General features: G+C 41.2%; 1 protein-coding gene across 4 annotated transcripts in view; it reads left to right on the plus strand.

Moving 5' to 3' along the window:
* The window catches only part of LOC124606969 (leucine-rich repeat flightless-interacting protein 2), a 228,718-nt gene that overhangs the window by 164,199 nt on the left and 36,585 nt on the right, over nt 1–27,934 (plus strand). For all 4 annotated transcript variants that reach the window (XM_047139109.1, XM_047139110.1, XM_047139108.1 and 1 more), the window contains 4 exons: nt 5,471–5,619; nt 14,694–14,840; nt 15,318–15,434; nt 17,847–18,012. In XM_047139109.1, the coding sequence (XP_046995065.1) occupies nt 5,471–5,619; nt 14,694–14,840; nt 15,318–15,434; nt 17,847–18,012 (579 nt within the window). The remainder of the gene's footprint in view (nt 1–5,470; nt 5,620–14,693; nt 14,841–15,317; nt 15,435–17,846; nt 18,013–27,934) is intronic.

Raw genomic sequence — 27,934 nt, forward strand, 5'->3', positions numbered from 1 at the left:
TAATCACTTAACGAAAGCAAGTCTTCTGGTCCAGACTGTATACCAGTTAGATTCCTTTCAGAGTATACTGATACAATAGCTCCATACTTAACACTCATATGCAGCTGTTTGCTCGACAAACGATCTCTACCCAAAGACTGGAAAGTTGCACAGGTCACACCAATAGTCAAGAAAGGTAGTAGGAGTAATCCACTAAATTACAGGCCCATACCATTAATGTCGATATGCAGCAGAATTTTGGGATATGTATTGTGTTTGAACATTATACATTATCTCAACATAAGTCATTGACATATAGTCAACATGGATTTAGAAAACATCATTCTTGTGAAGCACAACTAGCTGTTTACTTACACGGAGTGTTGAGTGCTATTGAGAAGTGATTTCAAATTGATTCCATATTTCTAGATTTCCAGAAGGCTTTTGACATTGTACTACACAAATGGCTTTGTGCTTACGTGACTAGATTCCTGATTTCTTGTCAGAGAGGTGACAGTTCACAGCAATTGACAGAAAGTTATCGAGTAAAAACAGAGTGATATCTGGCGTTTCTCAAGGTAATGTTATAGGTGCTTTGTAGTTCCTCATTTACATAAATGATTTAGGAGACAACCTGAGAAGCCGTCCTAGGTTGTTTTGCAGGTGATGCTGTCATTTATCGACTGGTAAAGTCATCAGAAGATCAAAGCAAATGAAAAAATGATTTAGAAAAGATATCTGTATGGTGCAAAAATTGGCAATTGACCATAAATAACAGAAAGTGTGAGGTCATCCACAAGTGCTAAAAGGAATCCGTTAAACTTCAATTTCACGATAAATCAGTCAAATCTAAAAGCTGTAAATTCAAGTAAATACCTAGGAATTACAGTCACAAATAACTTAAATTGGAAGGCACAGAGATCTACTAAAGAGACCGCCTGCACTTGTCCGTCCATTTTTAGGATACTGCTGCATGGGTGGGATCCTTACTGGATAGGATTAATGGAGTAAATCAAGAAAGTTCAGAGAAGGGCTTGTATTATCTCAAAATAGGGGAGATGTCACTGAAGCTATACAGGACTTGGGATGGATATAATTAAAACAAAGGCGTTTTTCATAGTGGCAGAATATTCTCACAAAATTTCAATCACCAACTTTCTCTCCAAATGCGAAAATATTTTTTTGATGCCAACCTACACAGGGAGAAACAATCATCACAATAAAGTAAGGGAAATCAGAGCTCACACTGTACGAGTTAGGAATAATAGAGAATTATTGTGAAGGTGATTCTGTGAGCCCCCTGCCAGGCACTTAAATGTGATTTGCAGTGTACCCATGTGGTTGTAGATGGAGATGTAGAATTATTGATAATTGGTGGTCAATTTTGTCTGTAACAGACACTGAGGTGGCGACATATCAGTGTCATTCTGGTTCAGTATCCATTGTCAGGATATGACATATTATTTCCCATTTTCTCTAGATACTTAACATTCAAGTACCTTGTTACTCAACCGTGCATTGAGGACACCTTACTGACAGAAGTACCACCCTTCATTAGTGCTGCCTGGGTGCAATATTTTAGCATAATGATAACCAGGTCCAGAGTTTCTGACTCCACATTCAGACGCTTTACTTTCTTATTTACTGGCCCTGATTTGTAATCAGTTTGTGAAGGACAGTCATAAAGTTTTAACTGTCACTGTGAAAAAAAAAAAGTAGTTACGTAGTTACTTTTTTGTTTGCAGGTACATGGCTGCAGTCCTGGAACACATTGGAACCTTTGTGCCACAGCACTACAGCATATCTCCAGATGAGGCAAAAGAAAATAGTACAACTTACTGATCAAGTGGAGATGGGCTGCACCATATTTTTGTGGGCCATCATTGACCTGCTACGGTACTGTGGCACTGGGTTTTCAATGTGTACCAGCAATGCACACATGTAACTGCAAACAATCAAAAAATGAATTACTTATTTTTTTATGAGGGGATAATAAAAACTTTAGGACTATCACTTGTTGTACTGAATACTAGCATTCTTATTTTTTGCATTTAAGGCACTATAAGCTGACAGTTTTATTCTGTAGGCAAATTGAATCCTGTATTTTGTTATGAAATGACACTGTTGTTAAGGATCTGACCTTCAGTTTGGCTGGCAATCCTAATTTAGGTTGTTTATGGTCTCCCTAAGTCAGTTCAGGTATTTAAATAACTTACAGCAAAATTCCTTCCCCAGTCTTCTTGAACTGAGCTAGTGGTTCATTTCTGATGATCTCATTGTCAATGAAATGATCAAATCTGATTGTTCTTTGCTTGGTATCAATAAATAGTTTTTTTAAGTATAATCTTACACCTCATAACAATATATCAAATTTGTGATCTGTCTAACACGTATCAACTAACAGAGTAATTTCTATTAGGCCTTTACTTTCCTGATTATGATTTTTTTGATTGCAAATGATTTTTTAATGTTCTATTTACTTTCTTCTTGGACCATCTTTCATATATGGTGGAGCATGTGTTAAGACTCCAGTGATATCACTTTTCCTAGATTAGTTTCTTTTCTTCTGTCCAAAGCTGTTTCTTCCTGCATATAGCTTCTAGTTCCTCAACTTTACATATATATATTCATTCTAAATATGTTTTTGGCATTTATGTCCTTTTTTATAATGTTAATTTGTTGCAGATTTTTGTTTATGATAAGTTGTCTTTTCTGCTGGCTTGTTAAAGGTTCTTGTTGTGAAACTAGTGTTGCCCATTTTTTGTGACCTGCACAAAGATTTTTATGCTTTACTTTTCTGTAGTGTCTAATATTCTGCCATGTGTCTTGTGTAGTTCATGGTTGCTGTACAATCAGTAATTATTGCCACCTTTTCTTGGCCCATGAAATTTGCTCCTTCTTATGCAGTGTTCTTTGGTAATAGCATAACATCAGAAAATACTTAACAGTTGATAGTAATATCTTCTTGCCTGTAGCCCACTACAATTTGATTCTTAATTTTGTCAATATCAAATGCTTTTTCCTGTTCTTTGGGTTTGTCCAGGACATAGTATGAAGTTATGGGAATATACCATTCCCTTGTCTTTTGTCACTTCAGCTGGTTCAGAAAACTCACCCATGAATTAAATCTTTGAAGTTGTGCTTGTTAGTTGTATATTTATTAAAGGTAGCACCTATTTGTTTAAATCTATTTCTTCAATAGAAGTACTATGAAATGACCTGACTTTATGAAAGAGTTTCATATTACAGTTAAATTTTAAGATTTACTGTGAATAGACTTTTGAGTGGAGAAGGAATTGTCCAACAGAAAGTTTTTGAATACAATCTTAAACTTCCCCACAAAACCTGTGAGACATTTAATATGCTCTGGCAGATTGAATACATGTATCCATGTACCTAACTCCTTTCTGTAACAATGTTACACTACTGAAGTCTGCTTATAGGTTGGTTTTTGGCACAATAATACACTGCGATGGCAAAAGCCATTGGATACCTCTTAATATTGTATTGGAGATCCATTTTCTCTGTGTAGTGCAGCATCTGGATGTGGCATGGATTCAACAAGTCATTGGAAGTCCACTGCAGAAATAGTTGGCCATGCTGCCTCTATAGCCACCCGTAATTGTGAAAGTGTTGCCAATGTGGGTGTTTTTGCACAAATTGACATCTCGATTGTGTCCCCTAAATGTCCAACGAGATTCACGTTGGGTGATTTGGGTGGCCAAATCATTCACTCATTGTGTCGTGAATGTTCTTCAAACCAACCACAAACAGTTGTGCCCTGGTGACATGGCACATTGTAATCCATAAAAATTCCATCATTGTTTGGGAACCTGAAGTCCTCTGAATGGCTGTAGATGGTTTCAAGCAGCTGAACATAATCGTTTACAGTCAATAATAGTTTGTTTGACCAGAGGACCCTGTCCACTCCATGTAAACACAAGCCACACCATTATGGAGTCAACATCATTGTATTCACAGTGTATTGCTGACAACTTGGGTCCATGGCCTAGTGGGGTCTGCACCACACTCAAACCCTACCATCAGTTCTTACCAACTAAAATTGAGACTCATCTGACGAGGCCACAGTTTTCCAGTCATATAGGGTTCAACCAATATGGACATGAGCCCAGAAGAGGCGCTGCAGGCAATGTCATACTGTTAACAAAGGCTCTCGTGTTGGCCATCTGCTTCCATAGCCCATTAATGCCAGGATTTCGCCATGAGAATCCTCTTGTTTTCCATTCTCTTTAAGTGCTCATACCATCATAGCCTTGTTGCTTCTGTCCTGCTCTGCAAGGGTGCCCCTTTCGCTATTTCTCTTGCCCTTTCATTCCTCATTGTATCCCTCCTTATTACTACTATATTAATTCTGAGGAACTTTGTTTCATTTGCCTGTTATCTGCTTGCATCTCTTTTTCTTCATTACCCATGTTTCAGATGCATAGGTAAGTATTGGGATTAATGACTTCTATATATCACTTCTTTGCTTTTTTGTGTAGTGACTTGAGCACAGGAAAAGAACACTTCACAGAAATAATTCTGCCTTTCTGCCAAGTGCACTGATATTTCTAATTTCCTCCATTTTTCTGTATCACACTTCCCAAGTACTTGACACTTTCCACCTTCTTCAATTGTCCACCTGCACTTGAAGGAATGAAATAATCTAGTTTGCAAAATTAAATATGCTGTGTGAAAATTAAATTACTCAGTACTCCAGAATTAATATTTCGCTCTGCAGTGGAGTGGATTGATACTGACTGATTCGAACTGCTTAGTGGGACTCGAACCGGGAATGATGCTCTTTGCAGTCGATAAACTCTCTGACTGATCTACCCAGCCACAGCTTAAGATCTGTCCTGACAGCTTCGATTTTGTCAGTACTTCTCTCAGACTCTCTGAACTTCACAGTAGTTCTTCTGCATACTTTGCTGAACTAGCACTCTCCAAAGAAAAGGTATGAAGAAATGGCTTAGCCTTTGCTCGGGATTGTTTGCAAAGCAATCTTTCACTCAGCAATGGAGTGTGTCATGTTTTGAAACTTCTTGACAGATGAAACCTGTGTGCCAGAGCAGGACTCGAGCCTAGAGCCATGCCTTTCTTGCCTACACAGCAAGCCCATTCGATATGAGCACTGCAATGAGTCCTAAATCGGGTAACAACCCCCATAACAACCCTTAGGTTTTGCGGGAATCCATTTCTTTGTGATAACCTTTACCCGTTTGGGCTAGTTCAGCAAGCTATACAGGAGAGGTTCTGTAAGGTTTGTAAAGTAGGAGAGATATTGGCAGATGTGGAACTGTGAGGACGGATTGTGATTTGTGCACTACCATTGTTCATGAGAAGTAGTTTCTGGTTTCAAGTCCTGGTTGGGCACACAGTTTCAATCTATCAATAAGTTTCACTTACTTCTCATAGTCTAAAGTTGTGGTAAGAAATTTAATTACGGCATATAAACTATTTCCTTATAGAGGCATTCTCATTTCGTCAGATCCAACATCACGAGCAGCGCGTGTGGCAGCCACTGTTACATCAGGAAGACTGTCTGCCGGTGCAGGTGGCAGTAGTGGGAGTTATACGTCCAGCCGCAGATCTTCCGAGGACTCTTTGGAGGAAGGTATCAACCTTCGGGATGTTAGGGTACGTATTTATGCTAGGAAGTGCATTTTGCTATTGCATTGCATGTGTAAGAGCTGTTTGATAACTTAAAGATGTAATAATGAGAATCAGTGACTATTACTTTATTTTACAAGTGCTTATTCAGAAAGGCTATGACTGACTTTTTCCATAAGTGTGGAGACCTGTCTTTTTCTCTGCTGTCACAAATGCATATTTATGTCTGCTTGTGTCTGTATGTGTGGATGGATATGTGCGTGTGTGCGAGTGTATACCTTTCCTTTTTTTCCCCTAAGGTAAGTCTTTCCGCTCCCGGGATTGGAATGACTCCTTACCCTCTCCCTTAAAACCCACTTCCTTTCGTCTTCCCCTCTCCTTCCCTCTTTCCTGATGAGGCAACAGTTTGTTGCGAAAGCTTGAATTTTGTGTGTATGTTTGTGTTTGTTTGTGTGTGTATCGACCTGCCAGCGCTTTCGTTCGGTAAGTCACCTCATCTTTGTTTTTATATATAATAATAGTAATACAGTTTGATATTCTCAACTTTTTGCACATCTCAGTATTTACCAATCTTGATCTATTCAACAGCGATGACATTTGGATATATTATCTCATTATTCCAAATGGGTCCTATGTAGTAGTGGTGAAACTTCTGGATTCTGTCCTTAAATTTTGATGATTTTGTGTGTGTGAGTGTACCAGAATTAAATCACCATCTCATACTTGATGAACCCACACTTGTCATAGGTCTTTCTGTATTCAGCAGCTTTTTGCTGCATCATTGTCAGTGCGATCTTCTGTATTTCCTCCTGTCGTATCAGCCAGTGGAGGGAATTGAAAACATTACTTGAAAATGCTGCTTGACTTCTTTCAAAACAAGACAGTAGACAACACACATTATTAGTCGTACCCTCAATTTCTCGCTATTTCTTGGCCCAGTTCTTATATGCCTTTACACATTGCGCTTCACAGAGTTCCACCGATTGTCTGGGCATGTTCTGTTGGGATTGGTCCTGGTCAGTATGTGGACTTCAAAATCTGCTTTTATAATATTCTCCTCCAAAACGTTCTTTCATTACCACAATGTAAACTGAATTCAATATCTTACAACAGGCAGAGGGGCTTCACTGCATTCAAAAAATAATCATCTTTTAGAATTTTGCTGATAATTTTGGCATGGTATTTTGCAAGGGATAGTATCTAACCCACTTTGGTACAATGTTCAGCACAACCAGTACTTGGAAACATGCCCTTCACCTTTTGTAATGGGCCCAGAAGATCCAGACATACTAACAGTCCTTCTTTATCGAGATTTACTTATTGAAGTCCCTGATAGCAAGGCAGTGAACCTTCATCAGAGGCTTAAAACTTCAGTCCTTTAAAGAAAACCAGAGATAATTAGACAGAATGTGCAAAGAAATAATACCTCCAATCAATACAGCTGAAGGGAACATGAGTTCAGCCAATAACCTTTACCCATACATGCTTACACAGAGCACAAGGTATATTCCTTAAACCAGCATGTACTTAATTCCACGTGGGCTAGCATCAATATTTTCAGGTTAGTGTTGGTCCCAGCCGCCAGTGAGCTTGCACTCTGCACCAAATAATATCTAGTTTACACAATAATTAGAGGACTTCTAAAACAGGCAGAAAAACTCAATCAGTTTGTACATTAAGAGAACCAGACACATGAGTCTCCAATCATTTTTCAAAATAGGTGTAAGCTAGTGCCCATGATAAGATCGTGAATTAAGATATACAGAAACACATTGGGCAACAGTTTCACAGATTAATGGTAAGCAGAACATAGGGTGGATTAACACTTCCAACAAAAGCACCCTTTTGCCCCCACTATAGGTTAAACCCGCGGCCCATTAATTCGTACACAACCAGCACCAATAAAACACTATTTCACTGAGTCGCAGGAAAATATGCTCCTAGGTGGAACTGGTGAATGCTAACCATTAAACAGCATGATGAAAACTAAGAGTACAGCCTCTGCACAGCACATCATCGATAACTCATACGTAACCAATAGGCTGACACATTCGCTGGCTGATGTCTCTCTCTCTGGCGTACGCTGCAGTCGGTCCAAGACTCCACTAGCACTGCCTAGTTGTATCGGGCGTGGACACTGCCTTGACCCCGACAAGAGGGAACTTCAGCTTACAGCCTGACATGTTGAGAGCGTAACACTGTCACTATGTTCCGCACTTGTACCCTGCTTAACAGCCTTCCTTTAGCTGCGACATGTACGCTCTAGTCCAGAGTAGGCAATGCACTTGGATTGTACTGTGGAGAGAAATCAATAGGTACACATCAAACTCTCGACCTCATTCCCCTAAGTGAATCTTGGGGGTGGGGGATACACTCCAGCTGCACAACACCTTCAAACAGTTCTCTCTTTCCGTGCCACCCAACTTGAGCTGCCTTATAAGGGCACGGATCTTTCTGTGGGTCTGCAGGTCCTCAACCAAGACAGAATCTTAATGACATCACATGGGCCTACATATCGCAGGAGCATCTTCCCCCTTGTCCCTTTTTCCCCTTTACTCTGCCCCACACATTCTTCGTGTATACCTTGTCACCCACTGCCACTGATGCCACATGCCTCTCCCGGTTATAAGTGCAGACTTCCCTCTGATGGGTGAGAGTAGTGTTCATCCTCGCAGCCTCCCACTTAATCCTCTGATTTTCGAGCTCGGAACATTCTGGTCGTAGGTTGTTGAAGGACTAGAGGTTGCTCAATGAGGTGTTGATCTTGAATGCAAAGATCAACTTTGCTGTGTTTGTTCTGTGCGATTCATGGCAAGCTGTGTTAAGCCACTTCGGTGCTCTGTCCCTAGTTCTTTGTTGGGTGGGCCGAAGCTCAGAAAAATGGTTGATAGATACTGAGTGTTTTGTTACTGTTGTGGTCTCCTTACTTGGACTAAGCCACATGAACTGCCACCACGAACACACAATGATTACAGTCCTTTGTGTGTAAGAATGGGCCAAGATAATTTGTAAATAAATTGTTGAAGGGCTGGAACTCATGAGTAGACTGTAAGAGGCCCATCTGTTACTGACGCTGGATTTCCCTCACTTACACTCTTCACATCTAGTTACTCACTTCTGAACTTTGCTTCCATGCCCTTCCACATTACATGCTCGCAAGTTTTCATCTGTCTTATGGATGCCCGAGTGCCCACCACGCAGCAATTGATGAAAATGTCTGAAAACGGCAGGCTCTAAGCTCCTGCGTAGGCAGATTGTCACCTTTTCATAATGTATAGTATAATATCCCTGCCATTATAGTTTCATTGCATTCCTTCTTGTAGATCGCTCTCTTTTCTCCTGTTGTAAAGCGGGATATGGTACAAATCAGGAAAATGATGTAATTTTCTTACATGAAGTTTCATTTGATTATAACTGTTTGTTGTTGCTGTTAATTTGTTTACTGGACCAGATTTGTTTACTGGACCAGACTTCACTGAATACCATGTGCCAGTGTCCTTAATTCAGTCATCTGAATAGTGTGTTAGTGTTGTGTTAATTCCTTTACTCTGTTGTGGAGCTTAGGGCACATGTTAGAGCTTTCCATCTGACCCTGTTTGTTGCCATCTTCTTGATGTTACTCCAGGAGCGGCCAATGGCTGCCACCTCAGCTTCAACAGTCCTCTGCCAGGTCGACCTCGGTCTGCCTCTCCTCCTTCCTCCTTGCTCCTTGTGGGTTCCATTCTAAAGTCTGCTTTGGAATATGTTGCGGGGCCCTTCTCAGGGTGTATCCAATCCATCTCCATTTCCTTCCTGTTACAGTTATCTCGGCTTTCCATTGTTGGGTGCATTGCCGTAATTCTTGGTTTGAGATAACATTTGGCCAGCATACTCCCAGTATAGTCCTCAAACATTTATTGCTGAAAGTTTGTACTCTTGTTTTAATTTTTGCTGTCACCTTCCATGTCTCACGCCCATAAAAGGGAACAGATTTTACATTTGAGTCAAAGATTTTAAGCTTTACCTTCAACAATTTGTCACGAGGTGTCCAGACTGGTCGCAAAGGCCCCTTTTGCCTTTTTGATTCTACTTTCAACGTCTTCTGTCGCCCTTCCATTTTTGGAAACAATACTTCCCCTGGCAGGACATCTGATTAGCAATTTAACTAGATTGTGAACCATTTCGTGCAGCCAACTTCCTTATCGTCGTCAGGCGAATTCTCTCAAACTCGAATTTGTGAGAATTCGATCTGTACAATCCTTCACTACAACCATTTGCCAACATTTCTGCTGACCAGTTGGTATCGTTGCCTGTGGTGGTAAACATAAGGTTACTTTCATGATCCATGTAAAATGTTGATGACTAAATGGTTAGAACTGCACCAGCAGAACATAAAAAAACTAAGTTTAGGAAAAAAATGAGCAGCTGTTAAGCACAGCCACAAGAATACTTCTGTATTCATGGTATCACTAGATCTGTATCTCAGTTACTACTCATTCGTTTCTAACAGTGGAAAATTGGGAGTGGAATAACAACAATATGGAAAGGGTAGACAGCTACTCAGCCTGTAGAAGAGGTGTTAGATCACAGAAAGGTACACTGGAAAAGAATGCCAGAAAAATATTAAGCATTCAGGCTAAGTCCTTTGTCAGATGTACAGGTCTCACACACAGACACAACTTGCACACTCTTGGCCATTGTCATCTCTGGGCTTAGGCCTGACTGTGACTGTGCCTAAGGTGAGCAGCAGTTTAACTGGAGTGGGTAGTGGAGATACAGAAGAGGTGTGGGGTAGGGAGCAGAATAGCAGTGTGGGGGAGGAGGAAGATGATAGTGCTGCCAGTGAGTGCATGTAGGGATGTGGTAAGGACAGCACAGGGCTACTATGTGCAGCCTGTGAAATCTGTGCTAGTTTGGGTGAGGGAGGAGGGAGAGATGTGAAGACAGAAAAGGACTATGCAGATTCAAGACCTGTCCCATATGTCCTCCCACTATCACTTTGTCAGTCCTTTTGCAGGCACCCGTAACACATCAAATGTGGGGCAGCATACGAAGACAGCCAAGCGATTTACCAACTCAGCAGCAACCACTGTACCACATTCTACGTGGGCATGACAACTAACATGCTGGCTGTCTGCATGAGGGGCTGTAGACACTGTGGTCAAGAGACACCTGGACCATCCATTTGCCGAGCATATGTGTCAACATATAGTGCTTCACTTCAACTGCCTTACAGCCTGTGCCATCTGGATTCGTCCCACCACCACCACAACCACCTCTCAGATGGGCAGGTGGGATTTCAGTCTACAATGTATCCTTCATTCCTGTTAACATCCCTGGCCTCAGTGTTTGCTAGTTGCCGCCTTCCTCGCACCCGTGCACCCACTCCAGTACTACACATGCTTTCTATCACACCTACGTACTTCTTTCTTCTTCTCTAATTCCCCCCCCCCCCCACAACCCCCTCCCTCCCCCCCCCCCCACCCCCCCACCCCACAACCCCCTCCCTCCCCCCCCCCCACCCCCCCCCACCCCACCCCACCTGCCCACTAGCCACAGCCTCTCAATGCCGTACTTAGCAGCTTTATCCTGTCCCCACCACATTCCCAACTGCTTTCACAGACAGCACCAGCATCCTCTTCCACCATTATACTGCTATCCCTCACCCTTCCTGCACAATGTCTCTTTCTCACCCCCATTATGTGCCCCACCCACTCCAGCTACACTGATGTGCAAAGCTTAAGGCCAAAGGTAACTTTCGAATGATGTGACATTGCCAAGTAACACAGTGTGATGACACTTGGACTGTACGTAGAAACAACAGCTACAGTGTAGTACAGAAGGTAACTGAAAGAAATACGCAATGGGACATCCAGAAGTGACACTTTTGTGTAATGACAATAAATACACTGAAATCACTGTGGTTCAGGATGGTCCCCTGGACATTACAAAAGGTAAACATGATTCTTAATAGGGCTTGTGATCACCATGGGTGGCAGTGCTTGGTCTTCAGTGTGCTACAATGCTGGCCACAAGGTTGTAAGGAGTTCTTGTGGTAGGGCACTCCATTCCTCCAGTAGCACAACTGACAACTGCTGAATGATGACTGTTATCGAAGTTGATACTGGCAAGATATTGATGCCGGGAATTCCAAGACCATATCAAAATCTGTACGGTACTTCCTCAGACTAGCCCGGACATACAAAAAGAAGTGAGCGGGGAATTTCAGTTTATGTATGTAGATAGAAAACTGTAATAAAACATTTTTATTTATTTACTAAAACCTGACTACAATTTTATGTTAGCATGCAGTAATGTTTATCCTTTATGCTTTTGAGGGATGATGAATGAACGCAGTGTATGGTCCAGTGGCAAAATTATATTTTTATGTGGTACAGGTACAATTTAACAAGTTCCTAATTTTTTATTTTACTTGTACTGTGAACCCTTGCTGCTTGCTTCATTCCATGATTATACATCAACGGGAAGTATGCTATAGGTTTTGATGAGTGAATTTGGGAGTTTCAAAATGTGTGACATAAATGGCCGAATCTTTCCATTGAATTGATTTGGAAGTTTAATGTTTTTACACTGGCAGGGAACTACAGACTTAAGTATGTGACATAAATTTGAACATGATATGCCAACATGTTCTGTAGAAAAAGTGTTCTCAACAGTTGGACAGATGAATGGATATTGCACCATCTCAGTCACCAAGTCCGTTAATTTGCCACTAAAATGCTGCATATGAAGACGTCAGGCTTTGTTTTATAATTTTACACCTGTTGCGCTTATTTCCCATCCTTCTTTTCAATCCAGGCTTTGGACCGGCACTGGCGATATATATTTTTTATTTTTGCCTCTTTTTTTTTTTTAAGTAATTCATTCAGAAGTGTCAATAAATTTTTCAGGATTTAGTTCCCAGTGATTAGTAATGCTTCTTTGTATGATAAGTCTCAAAGCAGGGTACAACACATAATGGAACATTGCAAGTTTTGCATTGGTATCTAGTTTCCTGGTGCACTTTCTGTTTCGTGCAAACCACACATCTGTACATTAGCGTACTTTTCTGCGGATGTTCACTCACGATAACAGCCAGAAAATGTCTCCCTGTGAATCGCAGACGATTCTCGTCATTGTAGTGCCCTCCCCTACCAGCTTTTCTCCATCCTGTAGCATATTTTTCTACAATCTCCCTTACGAGAGAAAGGTGAAACTCTGCGAGTGCCATTTTTTGCCCAGTTACTGACCGATGGAGAGCACGACCATTTAGAATGCACAAATTCAGAATGTGAAAAAGAAATTGCTTATACCATTTCACACTCGTACGCACTGATCCCACAGAGCTCAGTAACATGTCGCAACGGTCAGCTGCATCCATGCTCGAATTGTAATCTACAATACAATATGGTTTCTTTATTTTCTCACCATTATTTCTGTCAGTCTTCTCTGTTTCAACAGACCTTGTCAGTGGACTTAAGCTCAGTTTCTCCTCATTTTAATTTCTTCTGCAGTTTTGGTATGTTGTGTCTGTTCCGTGGTTGTGAAGCCAGAGGAACAGGTCCAGGCTGGAGTACCAATTATCGACATACAGAATATGACTCTGTTCGAAATACGATCCCATGAGAGTTGCCACTGTGTCGCCACTTTTTCCCAAATTGTGGAACCCAATTGGTATTGTTGCACCTGTATATACAATAAAATCCAAAATATGCCCACTCTGACAGTCACACAGTACAAATTTCTTTATTCCCAATCTACTTTACTTGGTTGGAATAAATTCCTTAAAATATAATAGTCCTTTGAACAGCAAGAGACTTCCATCTATACAGAGCTTGTGATATGGGCGAAATGAATTACGAAATGTCTTATGAACTTTGTCAACAATCGTCCTAATTTTTAATAGACTGTCGTCTCCAGTACTCGCAGAGTTATCACTGAAGTGTAACATTCTCAGAAGTGGACGAAACTGGTGTGTTAAAAAGTGTATCCCTTGACCAATAATCACTTAATTTAACTTCTTAATTTGTGCCATTAGGAGGCAAAGAGCAGCAAAACAATACGTTTCCTCACAGTTTGACAGTCGAGAATTTACAGATTCTGCAGTATTTTCTCTGGTGTGAACATAAAAACGATTTGTTTCGTCTGCAGTAAATTGCAACAGTTTTTGAGACATAAATATCACAAAAAATGGAAGAGTGCTTGGGTCAGTATCTAATTGACATATGTGTCCTGAACTCAAATCATCGAAGTAATGGTTTTACGGGTGGAAATTGGTTTCTTTCCAGTCAAATGAGTCACTTGAGCGCGTTGTTTTCTGATCCGTTTCACTGTCACTTTCTGATTCCTTGGATTCAGAAGAACTGCTGACTGTAATTCTTGCTCTCCCCTCTGATATAAAGGGCTGAGGACTACAGCTTTGAAATCTGTTGAAGACTCATAACTGCTAGCAACGTCAGATAATTCACACTCACTGTCGCACTTAGTGAGCATATCCAGTATTTCTTTATCTGTGCAACCATGGCGACGTGACATTTCTCACGTAGAAAACAAGAAAACTGATGAAAATACAGGAATTGAACTTGAATTCTGAAAAGAGGGAACATAACAACAAACATATATGCACTCTTGAACTATACAGTCAGTCCTCTGAACAGCTACTGGAAGAGCAGGGCAGAAAGACAGCTCTGCGTGTTTACGCATCTGTAGCGCTTAGGTAGCTCTGACTCAGTGCGCCTGAGCTCGTCCCTAGCAGTGGAAAGGCAGGTTGCACGGTACCTGTGAACACAGCCTTGGTGCTGTAGGGAAGACCTAAGGGCCACACTTATAAATGTCAGGTGTGCCAGGGGAATGGTGGGGAATGACAAGTTAACAAGTCCCCAGCAGTCAAAGGGTTAAACCTTTGCCTAAAGAAAGGACAGTGGCATTTTCATTAAAAAATTTTCTTTGGTGTTCCCTGTTCATCACATCTTATTTTATTATTCATCTAGTAATCATCTAAAATAGAAGTTGAACGTGAGTATAATCTAATTAAAGTATGATTTAATCATGTAGCTATAGCTATGAATTAAAGGCACTTTTTCATTAATAGAGAAATTAAATACATTTGCACACAATTGCAGCTGGAGCTGAAGGAGGTAGAGGAGAAGTTCCGGAAAGCTATGGTCCAGAATGCCCAGTTGGACAATGAGAAAGCTTCATTGACATATCAAGTGGAGCTGTTAAAGGATAGACTCGAAGACCTGGAGGAACAGCATGCACAGCTGCAGGTATAGTATTAAAATTACATTTTTATGTCTAATTATTTTAAAGTTATAATTTGTGCATTTAGTGGATAGCTTATTGTTAATAACACAATTTTTACGCATATTACTCATATTCTTATACTTGATTACTTGTCGCTCTTTGAAATGGGGCATGCAACATGTTTGATAATATCACTATTTTTTCTTAGCTGAAAATGTTAGCACATGGAGATTTGAATGTAATGATTTTATTGTAATATTAAGGATTGTTACTCAGACTTGCACCAGATTTATCCTTTACTGTTTGTTCTGTTTCTCCTTCTATTCAGATTTTTATTGAAAAATCATGATGGAAGTAGCATTCTCCCCATCCCTCCAGTTATTATTAGTTTTCAGTTTTATCTTCTTCCTTCCAATTTGAAAGGTTGTTCATTCTCGTTGAAAATCAAGTCTTTTTCACTTTTCTGCATCACTGAAGTAATTGATGGTTTTTTTCTACAGAGAGAACACCGTGATAAATGCAGGGAGCATGACCAGCTTAAGAGAGCAGCAACGAAGTTGAAGGAGGAAGTAGAGTGGTTTCGAATTCAACTTGAGGAAAGAGATCTCCTAATCAAGGTAGCATCCACTATAACTGAGAATTTCTTTACACAATTCAATTGTGTCTTAACTTTTATTTTCGATTCTAGAGAAACATGACATACTGTCGTGGTTTCATGAAATTTCTGTGTAGTTTGATTATGACTAGCAGAGATGCCTCTCTTTCTAGTTTTATTTATTTATTTCTTAATTATTTGTTTTTGCAATGTGCCTTATTACAATGTTTAGAATACCACATGTTTAAATTTAATATAACTGAATAGTTAAAAAAGAAATCTACTCACTAAACAGTAGCAGAAGAACACACATATAAAAGGTATCAAAGTTTGCAATCTTTCAGAGTCAGAGGCTCCTTGTTCTGGCAGGAGGGTTGAAGGGGAAGGAAGAGGAGTGAAGGAAAGGGACTGCTGAGATTTAGAAAATGTGGTAGAGTTCGATAAAGTCGGCCAGAACAGCAGGTCAGGGGAGACTTACCAGATGGGATGAGAAGAAAAGACTGCCTTTTTCATCTACCCAATTAGATTATGTTTCCGAAAAATGTTTATTTTTGTTGACATGCTTAGATTTAATTCTTGTACAAAATTTGTGATGAACAAGACTAATAATAGCAAATTACTCTTATTTATAGATTCTTCCATTACTTCTTGGTAGAAAAATTCCCTGTTTAAGGTTGAATAACAAGTACACTGTTTTTTTTTCTACTGATTTTTATTTGTTTCATACTAGTTTATGGCTTATTGAGCCCTTGTCAGGAAACACCTGACTAGTGTCTGAAAGGGAAACTAGTTCTTAGGTATTGATACATTATAAGCAAAGATACTGTAGTGTTGGCAGAAGAGCCAACACTGTGTTGCTGGAGGAGGCCGAAATGCACGCGTTTAATTACACGCTGACTGGTGCGAGGTCTGGAACAGTTAAGGGAATTAATAGTAGCAAATAAAGTTCGTAGTTGATATAATACTTAACTTTAATCCACAATTGGTGTACATCTCTCGTTACTGTACAAGCTTCACAATATTAATTATAAAATGCTATGGCGCCTTGCTAGGTCGTAGCAAATGATATAGCTGAAGGCTATGCTAACTATTGTCTCGGCAAATGAGAGCGTAATTGTCAGTGAACCTTTCCTAGCAAAGTTGGCTGTACAACTGGCGAGTGCCAGGACGTCTCTCTAGACCTGCCGTGTGGTGGCGCTCGGTCTGCAATCACTGACAGTGGCGACACGCGGGTCCGACGTATACTAGCGGACCGCGGCCGATTTAAAGGCTACCACCTAGCAAGTGTGGTGTCTGGCGGTGACACCACAGATACAATCCACTTACATAAGAGTGTTGTGCAGCAGACTTGTTTCTTAATGTTCAGATTACACTTTACGCACTGGGCAATATTAAATGCAATAAATAATTAAACTGCACACTATTACAGGTTAAATTGTTATACTGGTAAAATTTGTGAGGTCTTGACATTAACTGAGAAACTGTTGAACTGAGTACTGTTCATTTATGTTGTACAACAAACATATTTTATATGGTAAATTACATTTTATGCAATGGGCAGCATTAATTACAGTACATGGTTAAAATACACAATATTATAGCAATATTATGTTTTGTGTGATTAATATTGTCAATTGCATAAAATGTAATTTACAATGTAAAACATGTTTGTTGCACAATATAAATGAAGAGTGCTCAGTTTAAGTTTCTCAACCAATGCCAAGACCTCACAAGCTTTAACATCGTAACCATTTAACCTGTAATATGGGGTAGCTTAATTATGTATTGTGCTTAATATTGGCCATTGTCTAAAGTGTAAATTCAACATTGAGAAACAAATTTGATTCACAACTCTTGTATCTTCGCGTATAATGTTTGGTTACCTGAGAACTAGTGTACCTTTCAGATGGTAGTAAGTTGTTTCCTGAAGATGATCCAATAATCCAAAAACTAGTCTGAAATAAACAGATATCAATAGAACAAAAACAGTGTACTTGTTATTCAGCCTTAAATAACAAATCACACTTGTGTGGGTAGAACTATAAATTAATTATATTGTCTTAAAACTGAATTGGCACACATGGGACCACACTGCCATAGAAATGCACAGATTTGAATTTAGGGGAGCATACAACAGTTTAAATCTTCCAAAAAGGCTCATAACTATACTGGCTGAAATGGGGAGTAATTAGAGGGGGGGGGGGGGGGGGGTGAGAGAGAGAGAGAGAGAGAGAGAGAGAGAGTAATTTTGAGAGATACACTGGATACCTTGTGACTGAAGATTTGACTAAATTTAAGATATGTCAGTCTGAGATAAAATTGTACTTTTGAAGATTTTAAATTGTGTAGCAGGAGCTGTATTTTCATATGTACAACTATTGAAAATGAGTTAAGTTTCTATCTTCCTACAGTACCATTTTCCTGAAATTTGCAGGAAGCAGGCATGACAATAGTTGGCGATGACCAGGTGTCAAGTGAAGATGATAGTGGAGGGGAAAGTGGTGGGACCCCAACACGACAACCACCTTCCAAACCTCGAAGAGCACTGGTGTCCATTGAATCCGCGGAACTCCTTGGAACAGCTGGCGAAGGCTCGCTTGGTGAGTACTGTTTTCAGAATTTGCAGTATGCACATAGTGTGGAACACCTTTCTCCACATGCTGTTGTAGTGTAAGACAGTCTGTCTTACTCCTTATTTACAGTATAGAACAGTAAAAAAGTTATCTGAATGTAGAATGTGAATATCTTGATTTCCTGCCTGTTTATAGAAAGAATCCCCAGTCTCACACATGATTTGATACTAAATTGCGCTCTAGGTAATATGCATGATCATATAGGCCAGAGCTAGAGACATGAATCCAGTTTGAAGGATTGGACAGATTGAAGTGTAAGTTATGTAACTCAGCTTTGTATGTAACAGGTGACACCTGTGTAATGTACATGCAGCTGGTATGTGTACATAATCAGAAAATCTTTGTTTTTGTTTTTTTATATGTTGACGTAATTTTTTTCCACACACACGACATAGTGCAAATGAACATTTACGCAGTGAAATTTTAATCCTAATTAATGTCTTTTGTTAGTTCGTTGTGATTTTGACAGCTTTAATTTGAATAGTATAAAATATGCCATTTTGTACAACTTTACCACTTATTATGCTTATTAATATATGGATATTGGACTGGACGGGTCTAATATTACTGTGCTACTTCATGGGATGATATTACTTACCTGCAAGCTGTGGTCAAAAGGTAATGGGAGTTTTTGTTTTTCTTAAAGAATCTTTATTAATTCAACATCAACATCTTGTTCACTTTTAAAATAATCATCCTCAGATATCACACACTTGTGCCAGCACTTTTACCAATCTTTGAAGCATTTCTGGAACTCGCATTTTGGTACAGTGTTCATGTCCTTCAATGGTTCTGTTTTTATCTCATCAACAGTGGAAAACAGTGGTGTTTCCTGGTTCTCTTCAGCATCTGAAAGAGAAAGAAGTCACAGGATGCCATGTCCAATGAATGCGGTGGCTGAGACAATGTAATGTTTTTTTTGCCAAAAAATTATGAACAGGCATTAAAGTATGAGTGGGAGCATTATTGTGGTGCAATTACCTCAAGTGGTTTTGCTACAGTCCTGGTCTTTTCTTTGGATTGCTTCGTGCAAACAGTGCATAACTTCCTGGAAGTGTTCCTTATTGACCATATGTTCACTATCCCATAGTAATCAAAGGGAACACTGAGAAGAGCAGGCCGGCCGAAGTGGCCGTGCGGTTAAAGGCGCTGCAGTCTGGAACCGCAAGACCGCTACGGTCGCAGGTTCGAATCCTGCCTCGGGCATGGATGTTTGTGATGTCCTTAGGTTAGTTAGGTTTAACTAGTTCTAAGTTCTAGGGGACTAATGACCTCAGCAGTTGAGTCCCATAGTGCTCAGAGCCATTTGAACCATTTTTTGAGAAGAGCATAAATATGCGATCGAACTTGCCGAATTTTTTTCAGTCTTGGCTCTTCAGGCAGTTTCTGTTGGGATGATTAGGCACTGGTTTCACTTCATGCAGCAATTTCTGAGCAATGTTGACATGATCTTGTTTTTGGTCGAAATTTCAAAAGTTTCGGAGCAAACTTCTCTGCCACACATTAGATGCGCATAAAATTTCAAAAATTTGCTTGGCATGAGCCAAAGGGTATGCCAAGATCACTGGCAACCTTTCTGATGATGATTCGGCAATTATCCAGAACCATTTTCTTTACATGTTCACATTGTCATCAGTAATTGATGTGCTGGGCATCTAGGTCAGCTGTCTTTTTCAGCATCTTCTCGACCCTCTTTGAAACATTTATACCACTCATAAACACTTGTCTTAATCATAGTAGATTTACCAAAAGTCACAGTGAACAGTCCAAATGCGGTGCTGTACTATATTCCATTTTCTCCAAGCAAAATTTAATGTAAATTCTTTGATCCATCTTTTTCGAAAGTAAATATTACCTGAATACTCAAAAAAGCTTTTTGACTGTCAACAACAAACTAAATATTCAAAACAACTGAAAATGCAAATAAACATACATCGAGAACCTGTTTACTATCAAGATAAAAAAACTTAGAACTGAATGTATAAAGCCTGCAAAATTAAAAAAAAAAAAAAAAAATATTGTTACATTTCGGTCACACCTCGTAATTGATCAACTCATAAAGATGAATTACTCTCCCACAAAATTGCATGCAAAACAGAATGAATACTTTAAGAATTCTGTATATTATCAAAGAAACAAAATAATAACAGAGAAAATGATAGAATGTGGCAAATACAATGCTATATCACAACACTGTCATATCTAAACTCACTGATCACATTCCAGGAAGTAGTCAGGAAAACAGAATTACATTTACACCCTCACACACCCACATGCACACACACTATGTTAATTACTGTTGCACAGAGACAATCAATCCTGACTACTATAATGCAGTGAAGTTTTTATGTAAATGCAAAAAGAACTGCCCTGAGCAGTGTAACACAAGACAGTTTGAGGGGGGTGTGTGTGTGTGTGTGTGTGTGTGTGTGTGTGTGTGTGTGTGTGTATATATATATATATTTGGATTGGAATATATATATATATTTGGATTGGAATGACTCCTTACCCTCTCCCTTAAAACCCATATCCTTTTGTCTTTCCTTCTCCTTCCCTCTTTCCTGACGAGGCAACCATTGGTTGCGAAAGCTAGAATTTTGTGTGTATGTTTGTGTTTGTTTGTGTGTCTATCGACCTGCCAGCGCTTTTGTTTGGTAAGTTTCATCATCTTTCTTTTTTTATATATATATATATATATATATATATATATATATATATATATATATATATATATATATATATAAAAAACAAAGATGAGGTGACTTACCGAACAAAAGCGCTGGCAGGTCGATAGACACACAAACATACACACAAAATTCAAGCTTTCGCAACAAACTGTTGCCTCATCAGGAAAGAGGGAAGGAGAGGGGAAGACGAAAGGAAGTGGGTTTTAAAGGAGAGGGTAAGGAGTCATTCCAATCCCGGGAGCGGAAAGACTTACCTTAGGGGGAAAAAAGGACAGGTATACACTCGCACACACGCACATATCCATCCACACATACAGACACAAGCAGACATATTTAAAGACAAAGAGTTTGGGCAGAGATGTCAGTCGAGGCAGAAGTGTAGAGGCAAAGAAGTTGTTGAAAGACAGGTGAGGTATGAGTGGCGGCAACTTGAAATTAGCGGAGATTGAGGCCTGGCGGATGACGAGAAGAGAGGATATACTGAAGGGCAAGTTCCCATCTCCGGAGTTCGGATAGGTTGGTGTTGGTGGGAAGTATCCAGATAACCCGGACGGTGTAACACTGTGCCAAGATGTGCTGGCCGTGCACCAAGGCATGTTTAGCCACAGGGTGATCCTCATTACCAACAAACACTGTCTGCCTGTGTCCATTCATGCGAATGGACAGTTTGTTGCTGGTCATTCCCACATAGAATGCGTCACAGTGTAGGCAGGTCAGTTGGTAAATCACGTGGGTGCTTTCACACGTGGCTCTGCCTTTGATCGTGTACACCTTCCGGGTTACAGGACTGGAGTAGGTGGCGGTGGGAGGGTGCATGGGACAGGTTTTGCATCGGGGGCGGTTACAAGGATAGGAGCCAGAGGGTAGGGAAGGTGGTTTGGGGATTTCATAGGGATGAACTAACAGGTTACGAAGGTTAGGTGGACGGCGGAAAGACACTCTTGGCGGAGTGGGGAGGATTTCATGAAGGATGGATCTCATTTCAGGGCAGGATTTGAGGAAGTCGTATCCCTGCTGGAGAGCCACATTCAGAGTCTGGTCCAGTCCCGGAAAGTATCCTGTCACAAGTGGGGCACTTTAGTGGTTCTTCTGTGGGGGATTCTGGGTTTGAGGGGACGAGGAAGTGGCTCTGGTTATTTGCTTCTGTACCAGGTCGGGAGGGTAGTTGCGGGATGCGAAAGCTGTTTTCAGGTTGTTGGTGTAATGATTCAGGGATTCCGGACTGGAGCAGATTCGTTTGCCACGAAGACCTAGGCTGTAGGCGTGGGCCTCGCTGCGATGGAGCATTTCCTTTCACGCCGATCACCTGCCACACTACCTAAAACCTCTTTCCTCATCACCTTAGCCAGCTTCATCCTGACCCACAACTTCTTCACTTTTGAAGGCCAGACATACCAACAATTAAAGGGAACAGCCATGGGTACCAGGATGGCCCCCTCGTACGCCAACCTATTCATGGGTCGCTTAGAGGAAGCCTTCTTGGTTACCCAAGTCTGCCAACCCAAAGTTTGGTACAGATTTATTGATGACATCTTCATGATCTGGACTCACAGTGAAGAACAACTCCAGAATTTCCTCTCCAACCTCAACTCCTTTGGTTCCATCAGTTTCACCTGGTCCTACTCCAAATCCCATGCCACTTTCCTTGACGTTGACCTCCACCTGTCCAATGGCCAACTTCACACGTCCGTCCACATCAAACCCACCAACAAGCAACAGTACCTCCATTATGACAGCTGCCACCCATTCCACATCAAACGGTCTACAGCCTAGGTCTTCGTGGCAAACGAATCTGCTCCAGTCCGGAATCCCTGAATCATTACACCAACAACCTGAAAACAGCTTTCGCATCCCGCAACTACCCTCCCGACCTGGTACAGAAGCAAATAACCAGAGCCACTTCCTCGTCCCCTCAAACTCAGAATCCCCCACAGAAGAACCACAAAAGTGCCCCACTTGTGACAGGATACTTTCCGGGACTGGACCAGACTCTGAATGTGGCTCTCCAGCAGGGATACGACTTCCTCAAATCCTGCCCTGAAATGAGATCCATCCTTCATGAAATCCTCCCCACTCCGCCAAGAGTGTCTTTCCGCCGTCCACCTAACCTTCGTAACCTGTTAGTTCATCCCTATGAAATCCCCAAACCACCTTCCCTACCCTCTGGCTCCTATCCTTGTAACCGCCCCCGATGCAAAACCTGTCCCATGCACCCTCCCACCGCCACCTACTCCAGTCCTGTAACCCGGAAGGTGTACACGATCAAAGGCAGAGCCACGTGTGAAAGCACCCACGTGATTTACCAACTGACCTGCCTACACTGTGACGCATTCTATGTGGGAATGACCAGCAACAAACTGTCCATTCGCATGAATGGACACAGGCAGACAGTGTTTGTTGGTAATTAGGATCACCCTGTGGCTAAACATGCCTTGGTGCACGGCCAGCACATCTTGGCACAGTGTTACACCGTCCGGGTTATCTGGATACTTCCCACCAACACCAACCTATCCGAACTCCGGAGATGGGAACTTGCCCTTCAGTATATCCTCTCTTCTCGTCATCCGCCAGGCCTCAATCTCTGCTAATTTCAAGTTGCCGCCACTCATACCTCACCTGTCTTTCAACAACTTCTTTGCCTCTACACTTCTGCCTCGACTGACATCTCTGCCCAAACTCTTTGTCTTTAAATATGTCTGCTTGTGTCTGTATGTGTGGATGGATATGTGCGTGTGTGCGAGTGTATACCTGTCCTTTTTTCCCCCTAAGGTAAGTCTTTCCGCTCCCGGGATTGGAATGATATATATTTGAGATTCATTAACAGTGTGCGTAATAGTATTCCAAATTCTGAATTGAAATTTCTAAAACTTTATCTGTAAATGAAAAGTCAAGACAGAGAAGCTTGGAGTGTGTATCAGGACTAAATAAGAAAATAGTACAACCAGTTTACTTCAAGCAGTTAATACTGTATTTACTCGAATCTAAGCCGCACCTGAAATTTGAGACTCGAAATTCAAGGGGAGAGAAAAGTCTTAGGCCGCACCTCCAAATCGAAACAAAGTTGATCCAGTGCAATATGAGACTCAATTTAGGTCGAATGAATGACGAAACAGCTACAGTAGTTTGGTTCGAGCCGTAAGCTTAGCAGTTAAGCTTTACCAGGTAGCCATTGCTATGCGTCAGGCGCTCCGTCCGTATTTATACGGGTACCCTTCCGTTTTTCACGCGCTTCGTCTGGTTTTAATTGATTGCTTATTTTTCTTTGATGTGATTAGTGCCATTCTCTTTGTTATAGGTGTTTCCGTCACTCTAAGCTGAAAATGCATTACTGTATTGTGTCATGCATTGTTTATCGCATTCTGATGATGAGTGTTTACGACCTGTCGCCGCTCGCGGCATGGTTTGCTTTTGTGCGTGCTACCGCCGCTTACAATAAAAAGAAAAGAGGAATTGTCTCAGTTGCGAAACAATGGCAAGAGACTGCTATTTGTTGTTATTTACACTGCTGCTTTCTTTGATAATGAGCAACAAGAACCAAATAATAAACTGTGTATGATAGAAGATGTTCTGAACGAGAGTTTAGCGAAAATTTTTCTCCGTTTAAAAATCTTTGCAGGCGCCTCTTTAGTACATTACTTTCTGCACAGAAATTAGAGTCATCTTCGATTTAAAAATCTAGTCAATTGCCGTGCTTCATTTCTGACTGTATCACTATTAGGCATAAGAATAATACAAATATAAACATGACAGGATATGTGTATACTCCTGCGTTCGCTGTTGTCTCACCCTAGTTTCATAGTTTATTAGGCAGACAGGATTTAAATGAGATAGCAGCAAACATGAAAGAATACATGGCAAAATGTTTATATTCGTATTATTCCTACGGTGAAGAGAATACTGCATGTGATTCACAATTCATAAAAGTTCCCATTAGCAACCACCTCTTCTCATAGGTAGGAAAAAATTCAAAACGTAGAATTGGCCATTTGACAAACATCGCAAACAGTCTTGCCAGTCGGATTTTCGTAGTACATTGAAAAGCTGCTACATTCGAAGATGAACAATACAGAATTTGTATTTACTTTGTTGGATAGTGTATGAAAATGCAGTGGTCGAAATTCGGGGTGGAGAAAAAAGCTCGCCTTCCACCTTTTTTTTAAATTTATTTATGGACGCAGAGGTTTTGGCGCCAGTATTTACCTTTGTGCCTGCAAAGCATGCCTGTGTAGCGCTACATATATTCGACGGCAGAAGTTGGTTGTGGTGGCACCTACCAACATATTTCAGAACTTCCGCTTACTTTGCACTCGATTCTAAGCCGCAGGCGGTTTTTTGGATTACAAAAACCGGAAAAAAAGTATGGTGTAGATTCGAGTAAATACGGTATACATATAATAGAGGGAAACATTCCACGTGGGAAAAATATATCTAAAAACAAAGATGATGAGACTTACCAAACAAAAGCGCTGGCAGGTCGATAGACACACAAACATACACACAAAATTCTAGCTTTTGCAACCAATGGTTGCTTCGTCAGGAAAGAGGGAAGGAGAGGGAAAGACGAAAGGATGTGGGTTTTAAGGGAGAGGGTAAGGAGTCGTTCCAATCCCGGGAGCGGAAAGACTTACCTTAGGAGGAAAAGAGGACGGGTATACACTTGCACACACGCACACATATCCATCCGCACATACACAGACACAAGCAGACATTTGTAAAGGCAAAGAGTTTGGGCAGAGATGTCAGTCAAGGCGGAAGTAAAGAGGCAAAGATGTTGTTGAAAGACAGGTGAGGTATGAGCGGCGGCAACTTGAAATTAGTGGAGGTTGAGGCCTGGCGGATAACGAGAAGAGAGGAGAACAGCCGTGGGTACCAGGATGGCCCCCTCGTACACCAACCTATTCATGGGTCGCGTAGAGGAAGCCTTCTTAGTTACCCAGGCCTGCCAACCCAAAGTTTGGTACAGATTTATTGATGACATCTTCATGATCTGGACTCACAATGAAGAAGAACTCCAGATTTCCTCTCCAACCTCAACTCCTTTGGTTCCATCAGATTCACCTGGTCCTACTGCAAATCCCATGCCACTTTCCTTGACGTTGACCTCCATCTGTCCAATGGCCAGCTTCACACGTCCGTCCACATCAAACCCACCAACAAGCAACAGTACCTCCATTATGACAGCTGCCACCCATTCCACATCAAACGGTCCCTTCCCTACAGCCGAGGTCTTCGTGGCAAACAAATCTGCTCCAGTCCGGAATCCCTGAACCATTACACCAACAACCTGAAAACAGCTTTCGCATCCCGCAACTACCCTCCCGACCTGGTACAGAAGCAAATAACCAGAGCCACTTCCTCATCCCCTCAAACCCAGAACCTCCCACAGAAGAACCACAAAAGTGCCCCACTTGTGACAGGATACTTTCCGGGACTGGATCAGACTCTGAATGTGGCTCTTCAGCAGGGATACGACTTCCTCAAATCCTGCCCTGAAATGAGATCCACCGTCCGGGTTATCTGGATACTTCCCATTAACACCAACCTGTCAGAACTCCGGAGATGGGAACTTGCCCTTCAGTATATCCTCTCTTCTCGTTATCCGCCAGGCCTCAACCTCCGCTAATTTCAAGGTGCCGCCGCTCATACCTCACCTGTCTTTCAACAACATCTTTGCCTCTTTACTTCCGCCTCGACTGACATCTCTGCCCAAACTCTTTGCATTTACAAATGTCTGCTTTTGTCTGTGTATGTGCGGATGGATACGTGTGTGTGCTAGTGTATACCCGTCCTTTTTTCCCCCTAAGGTAAGTCTTTCCGCTCCCGGGATTGGAATGACTCCTTCCCTCTCCCTTAAAACCCACATCCTTTCGTCTTTCCCTCTCCTTCCCTCTTTCCTGACGAAGCAACCGTTGGTTGCGAAAGCTAGAATTTTGTGTGTATGTTTGTGTTTGTTTGTGTGTCTATCGACCTGCCAGCACTTTTGTTTGGTAAGTCTCATCATCTTTGTTTTTAGTTAATATACATATATTGTTACAGGAAAGATTGACTTGAATTTACACAAGTGGTCAGTCTTATAAAATTCTGAACAAGGCCCTAGATTTCGGAGCAAAGCTGACGTGTTACCATATGTGACGATTCAGCTCTAGTTTGCATTCTGTGTCCTCTTACATGAATAAAACCTTATTTGTGTAATTTGCACCATGATTTGCACTTATTCCAAGTGTAATTGTGGGCGTTTTGATGAAATTTTGTTTCCCGCCATTAATTGCTATTGAATATAGTAATAGCGCATCTTCTCAGTTTCTGATATGATGTGGATTATACTGTGCAGTGTCAGTGACTTCAATTTACACAAGTGGTCAGGCTTGTAAAATTCAGAACAAGGACCTAGATTTAGGAGCAAAGCTGATGTGTTACCATGTGCGACGATTCAGCTGTAGTTTGCCTTTTATGATTCAAGCAATGGTACAGTTTTGTAATGACAGTACTTATGTGTTCATTTAATTTAAACCAGATTTTTTAATGCTATTTAATGTTTAATTTTATAATAAACCATTTGAATGACACATCTACAGGGTGGTCAGAAAATGTCTGAAATGCTTGTAGTGATGTTGTGGGAAAAGTTGTACTGAGACATAAATGTTAAGAAAAAAATTCGAAATGTTGCGCCGTTTCCGTTGTGTAGCTTAGAAGCTAGCCAATCAGGTCGTTTCACACTCAGATTCAAACAGCATGGAAGGGGCGGCGTTGCCAAACGTACTCTCCATGTGGTTTGCTCAAACCGAACAAGAGAGCAATACAAATACAAATACGGGAAAATATTCACCTGTAGCAGGGATTGAACCCAGGACCAACGGGTCAGCAATTGCGTGCAGTACCATCTATGCTATGACAACATCAGACTCCAATTGTCTCGGCCTGTGTAGTGAACCTTTATCTGCTTGTCATTCGATCACCGTCGGGAATTGTATGTATGCAGTCGATCTTTGTCGGAAGACTTAGCTGCGAAGGTACACGGAAGCAGGTGTGACAGAACAACAATGGAGGTAGGCTTGACACACACGTAGTGGTAACATGGCGCGACACCGGTACTCCTTCGAGGAATACGCCGATATGCATTTAGCCTATGGCGCTGCAGGTCAAAATGGACCGGAGGCCCGCAACATTTACAACGCAAGATTTCCCGACCGCATTATTCCGTG

The sequence above is a fragment of the Schistocerca americana genome, chromosome 3 (genome assembly GCF_021461395.2).
Source record: "Schistocerca americana isolate TAMUIC-IGC-003095 chromosome 3, iqSchAmer2.1, whole genome shotgun sequence".
In the NCBI taxonomy this organism is placed as follows: domain Eukaryota; kingdom Metazoa; phylum Arthropoda; class Insecta; order Orthoptera; family Acrididae; genus Schistocerca; species Schistocerca americana.